Consider the following 6000-nt stretch of genomic DNA (forward strand, 5'->3'; position numbering starts at 1 on the left):
CATTATTTGGGAGTTCCCCAAAACTCCCACCACCATCACACCAAATTGTGGATTAACCACCAATAGTTTACAGTTTTATAGCAGGTGAAATCTGCCAATGTCTGTGGAAACACAACCTGCTCACTAATGAAATTTGTTAAAGGGTTGTGAATGCATAGTAAAACACCGCAGTTGGAATCTACTATGGCTATGGGTACATAGCAAGACCATCGCAGTTGGAATCTGTTATGGTTGTGGGTACACAACAAACATTTGAATGCAAAAATTTTGTCGATTCTTCCTTGATCATATCAACCCACCCCATGTAATGTTTTAGGCACATCGTTCATACAGTGACAATAAATAGATATACATACGATAATTTATATATACTTTTCAAAAATTCATGTACACATTCAAAATTACAAATAAATAGCATATTAATTTGATCATTCATGGATTCTAGCATGCCTCAAATCATCAAGGACCTAATTGTATAACTTAATTCACTAAAATTAGTTTGAAACCTATTCAGGGACTAAACTGATCAAAATAAAAAATTTTGGGTAAAACTATAAAATTTAAAAAATAGGGGCACATGGCCGTGTGGAATGGCTCAAGCTGTGTGGGTCCCATGGTCATGTGGACAGGCTATATGGGATGGTCCAAGTTGTGTGGTTTGGGCAGGGGTTCAATTTTGCCTCAATTTTCTCGTAAAAGAATACAAACCTAACTTTTGGGGTCTCGTAAGACGATCCTCATGTCCAAATTTGATCTTGGTCACCAACAATAGGTATTTCGATTGAGAAAAATGTAAGAATTACTTATTAACTCACAAGATTTACCGAATTTTAGCAAGATTTTCAAGAAAACTTGAAAAAGATTTGAAATTGATTTGAAAGATTGTCAAGAACGATGCTATTCTAGAATCCTAGGGTTATACGAAATTAGAAACAAGATTTCTGACTGATATTGGCTCGTTTAGACATGGATTTGATGGCATTTCGCTAAATCGACACAAAAAACGAATTGAACATGGTTGATTTTGGGTTTGAGATTTGAATATAAAATTTCCAGCAAAGAAGAGAAAATTTTATGAAAAAGAAAAGTGAGAAAAATAAGAGAAAGTGATGAATTTAAAGAAGAGAGAAAAGAAATTCTAAATAAGGTTGAAAAAGATCATCAAAATTCTATTATGATTAGGAAAGGGACCAAATGATAAGATTAAGTACATTTTAGAGCGTTGTTTTGGCAAATAAAATAAACCCTCCTGTCGAAATTTAAAACAAAAGGAAGGGAATTAATTTGGATAAAGCTTGAGACTTTAGGAAGGATGAAGTGATGCTTGGCCATTGGGCTATTTTCCATTTCTTAATTATTTTTTACCACATTTATTTCTTATACTAACTTGGTTTGTATCCTTAATTGCTGAAAAATAAAGAGGAAAAATGCAAAGAGTAAAGCTTAAACATTAATTCTTTAAAGGTTTAACTAAACTCTTAACCACTAATACTAGAGCTCAATTTATTATAATTTTATAAATTCTAACCCTAATTTTGGGTGTTATAATATATCTAAGTACTGAATGTTATTTATAAAGATAAAGTTAAATTTTAATGATATATAACTCTAATACTAATTAAGTGATAATTAAAATAATTACAGTTCTATTCAATTAGTAACTCTATTTACATAAATAAAATTAGAACAACTCTTTTAAAATAAAAAAAGTCATTTTTTATAATAATGTCAATATTAAATTATAACTATCACATTTATTATATTTTATACTTAGAGTTCTATCAAGTCTCTCGGAGCCATCATATGTCATTCCCTCGTTAGTTTTATATATTTTAGGTAAGCATGAATGACAATAAATAAATGTGATGTGTATTCTATTTGAATTAAGAGTATTGTTGCAATGGAGTGGGCTGACGAGGGGAAGGGCTTGCAGTCTTTGTCTCATAATGTCTTGGCATTGCAGGGCATCCTACGAAGTTGGAGGTAGGTATAATAATATCCAAATTCGTAAATGAAAGAAAATAGACAGAGAGAGGGTTGTTTCGTCTAAAACTGGACTTGGAAATGGTCAAAAAGATGCAATGGGGGTCTAGACAAAAAGAGAAACATGAGTATGTTTTGAATAAAATGAAAAGACTAGATTGGACGAAGAAACTATAGAAAAAGAAATCAACAAGAGCTTCAGATGATCACATGAATAAATCCTGGCAACTCAATTCCTATTGACGTTTGTGTTTCTGGAAAGTAGCTTCTCCCTTAGCTCTGCAACATCAATGTCGCCAAAGTGATTTTCTGGAATCCAGTTTCCGGTTTTTGGATCTCTCATCCAAAATGCTTCCTTCTCCTTATCATGTGCTAAAACTTGTACCCTCAAAGCTTCTGATGCCACTGCTTGCATCTTCATCTTCTCCGCCCCAACAGCATATGATCGTCTACTACAACACATCCATAATAATTCATTCTATAAAACAAACCTTAAAACTAAGATAGAAGATTAATATATAAACATACAATAACCTCAGAAGCTGAAAGTTCTTGATAGAAGCCTGAGCCATGGTTTAGTTTAGAAGATAAGAGTTTTTCTTTTTATGTGGATTGTGGAGTCTGAATGCACAAAAGCATATTATTTATAATTGTTGTAGAAAGAATTTGAATATATCAGTCACTCTAGCTTGCATACAAAAATAATTACAGAATCTAATTAATAAAGCTCCAAAAACAATTACTTTATTTAAAATATATTCTTAGTAATTAATTAATGAGATATTTATGAAGATAAACTTTTCTTCTTTTTTCCTTCTTATAATTAAATATTAATTCTGATTAAAGGGATGTTTTTTTTGTTTATAAATTGTTACTACAATGAGATTTGAACCACGAATGCATAATCATATTTAAAGTTTAATCAAAGTACAATTTAATTTTAACATAATTTTTTTCATAAATATAGTTTTAATTTTTTTCATTATTATACAATAATAATCTTAATTACTTATGGAAGTGAAATTATATCTTTTAATTTTTATTTGGCTCTTTCTTTGTTTAATGAATGTGAAATGGAATTCTTTCCTTTTGGTAATGCAATTCCTATTGATGGAAATGGTGGAAAAAGGTAACTTGAGAATTGAAGATTGACATTCACTTAATATAATTTATAATTTTACTATGAACAAAATATGATTCCTCACTTAATTTGCATCGCATGCTTACATCATCAAAAAAATATTTGTCAAGCATGGTTTTAGGAATACAACTCTAATTTTAAGTAATATACAAATTACTACTTTTTTTATCTGTGATGCTATATATTAATTAAACTACAATTAATTATTTTTATAAAAGTTTTATAACATTTAATTTTAAAAACATGTAATTGATATAGAATGGACACTATTTTGAAATTATTTTTAAAATATGAATGTAGATTGTATTAAATTATATTTTATATAATTTTCAACTTAATTTTATTTATTAATTAGTGAAGATAATTGTTAATTAAATTTAAATAATGTGATCAATAAATAATTCTTCGTAACATTGTTTATATTTTCAAACATTTATTTCAATTTAAATTGTATATTTAATTTCTAAAAATAGTAATAGACTTAAAAGATTTTTTTACTTAATATATAAAATTGTAAGTTAAAATTTTGAATTATTGAATATAAATAAATTGAAAAGATTTATTATGAAAATATAACTTGCAGAATAGCGTTAATAATAATTAAAGAAGTAAATCCTCTACCAATTCTTATTTACTTTCCTTTATTTAATTATAGATCGTCACATGTTAATTATTTAGCGTGTCAACACATTTTTTTCTTGTCATTTATATGTGTATTTATTATGATGCATAAGAACTTAGTTCGATCTCAATAATTTTTCTTTTATCTCTAATTAAAAAATCATTTTCTCTTCATGGATTCAATTTTTTAAGAAAAATAAAATTTGAATTATCACGTAAATAAATCAGAGCGAGGAAAAATATTGTATGGAATAATGTAATTTTAGTACATATTGCTTACAAATCACTTTACATAATCAGGTTTTTATTATTATATAATAAAAAATGATTTTAATAGTGAATGTTGAATGTTGGAGCCTCATTTTGCATAATTAATAAGTTAGTTTTAATTGAATTAATTTATTAAATCAATTATTCAATTCAATATTTATAATTATTGATTCTGATGATAATATTGATGTTGTTGTAAATTGTAATTAAAAATAATTTTAGCAATTTATTAATAATTTTATAATAATTAATTAAAGTAATATATTATCATGGCAATCTAAATTTTGTTTTAAATCTTTTCTTTTATTTAGAAAAAACAAATTCCATGTTATTTGAGAACTGAGATTAATTGATGCAAAACTCACGAAATGGGTCAAATTTTGTCAACAGCTTTATTTTTAGATCATTCAGAAAATGATTCCCAGTTTGTTACCTTCATTATTAATATTAATTCCAATTCAATCCATATTTTTGGAGATACAAGCGTTACACTTAAAATGAATTTGAATTCAGCTGGTCAATTATTCCCACTGCAAATTGCAAAAGCCATTGATACCATTTTCCCATAACAACAACAACAACAAAAATAATTTTCCATGTGGGAGAATAATTTTAATTTTGAGTTAAAAGCTTGATTTTTTCTCCTTTTTATTTTTCTGTGATTTATAGACCTGTTCATGGATTGAATCATCTGCTCAAACTCGAAGGCTCACTCAAAAAATGAACTTAAGTAAAATTTAAAGCTCGTTTTCTATATAGACTGGACCTTAGGTAAAGTTTTTTTCCCGAATATATTATGTTATAAAACAATTATATTAATTATATTGTTAAATAATATTTATATTTATATTTATACTTATATTAAATCACTAACCCAATAACAATTAAATTCATTACTCAAAACCTAAAAAAAATTACTCAACTAAATAACCCAACCCAAAATATAAAATCTAAAAAATTATATTTAATACAATAAAAATATTTATTATATTTATTTGTGTTTTTATTATTATATTTATGGTAGTGTTTTTATATATAAATACTTCTTAATGTATTTTTAATGTGTTAGAAAACTTTTATTTTAATGTCTTTTTAGTGCATTTAGTGTATTATATTTTTGAAAAAATTTAATAAAAAAATCTTTAAAAAAATCAAATATGGGTGGGCCAAGTTGAATTGGATTTACCTTTTCTATATTGGGCTAGGCTTGGAAAAAATATAAGGCTATTTTTGGGCCGAGTCAGATTCGAACTTAAAAAATGGGTCTAAATAACCTATATGAGTTCATACTAAACTTGACCTGACCTATGAATACCTCTACGACTAGACTGAATTTTAAAATATATCTTTAAGTTGAAGTAAGGCATCTTTACAATAAATTAAAGATGAAAAAAAATTCTAAAATATGAATCCAAAAGATTACCAATTTTGATGATGGCTAATATGAATAATCAAAACTATGAATAGGTAAGGCATAAGTTATGTTTGTTGCCTAGTTAGATATTATGCACTCAAAATTGACATTTAGAATCAAAGATGCATCAAAGTATTTTGCCGCATTCCCTCCAATGATTCTTTGATTCTCATGAGGACCAAACATCATTGTTAAGTTATTGATATAAAAGCATGGTTGAATTCTAGTAACAATAATGTTTGGTCCTTAATAGAATCAAAGAATCAATGGAGGGAATGGGGCAGAATACTTTGATTCTAAATGTTTGCATAATATCTTACTAGGCAACAAACATATCTTATGCCTTGCCTTATTCATAGTTTTGATTATTGATACTAATCATCATCAAAATTGGTAATCTTTGGATTCAGATTTCAGAATTTTTTTTAATCTTTTAATTTATTGCAAAAACTTGAAGATATATTTTAAAATTTAATTTAGTCCAACCCAATCTAGAGGAAAACAAGAACTTGCATTGTTGATTTCTCTCATTTCCTAAACTTTCCACTATTCCCATGAACTTTCATCTCAT

At 26.9% G+C, this 6000-nt stretch overlaps 1 protein-coding gene across 4 annotated transcripts; it reads right to left on the minus strand.

Annotated features, from left to right (window-relative positions):
• Positions 1 to 1847: 1847 nt before the first annotated feature.
• Positions 1848 to 2629, minus strand: LOC105772348 (protein SENESCENCE-ASSOCIATED GENE 21, mitochondrial). 4 transcript variants are annotated; one of them, XM_012593631.2, is made up of 2 exons: positions 2512 to 2629; positions 1848 to 2435 (listed from the first exon to the last, which is right to left on the minus strand). In XM_012593631.2, the coding sequence occupies exons 1-2, from the start codon at positions 2553 to 2555 to the stop codon at positions 2213 to 2215; spliced, it is 267 nt and encodes an 88-aa protein (XP_012449085.1). In that variant the 5' UTR covers positions 2556 to 2629; the 3' UTR covers positions 1848 to 2212. The 4 variants fall into 4 exon arrangements, with proteins under 4 accessions (XP_012449085.1, XP_012449086.1, XP_012449088.1 ...); XM_012593632.2 differs by having other exon boundaries at positions 1848 to 2432; positions 2512 to 2609; XM_012593634.2 differs by having other exon boundaries at positions 1848 to 2432; positions 2518 to 2603.
• Between the last annotated feature and the right edge of the window lie 3371 nt (positions 2630 to 6000).

This window comes from Gossypium raimondii, chromosome 6, assembly GCF_025698545.1.
Source record: "Gossypium raimondii isolate GPD5lz chromosome 6, ASM2569854v1, whole genome shotgun sequence".
NCBI classification, from domain to species: Eukaryota; Viridiplantae; Streptophyta; class Magnoliopsida; order Malvales; family Malvaceae; genus Gossypium; species Gossypium raimondii.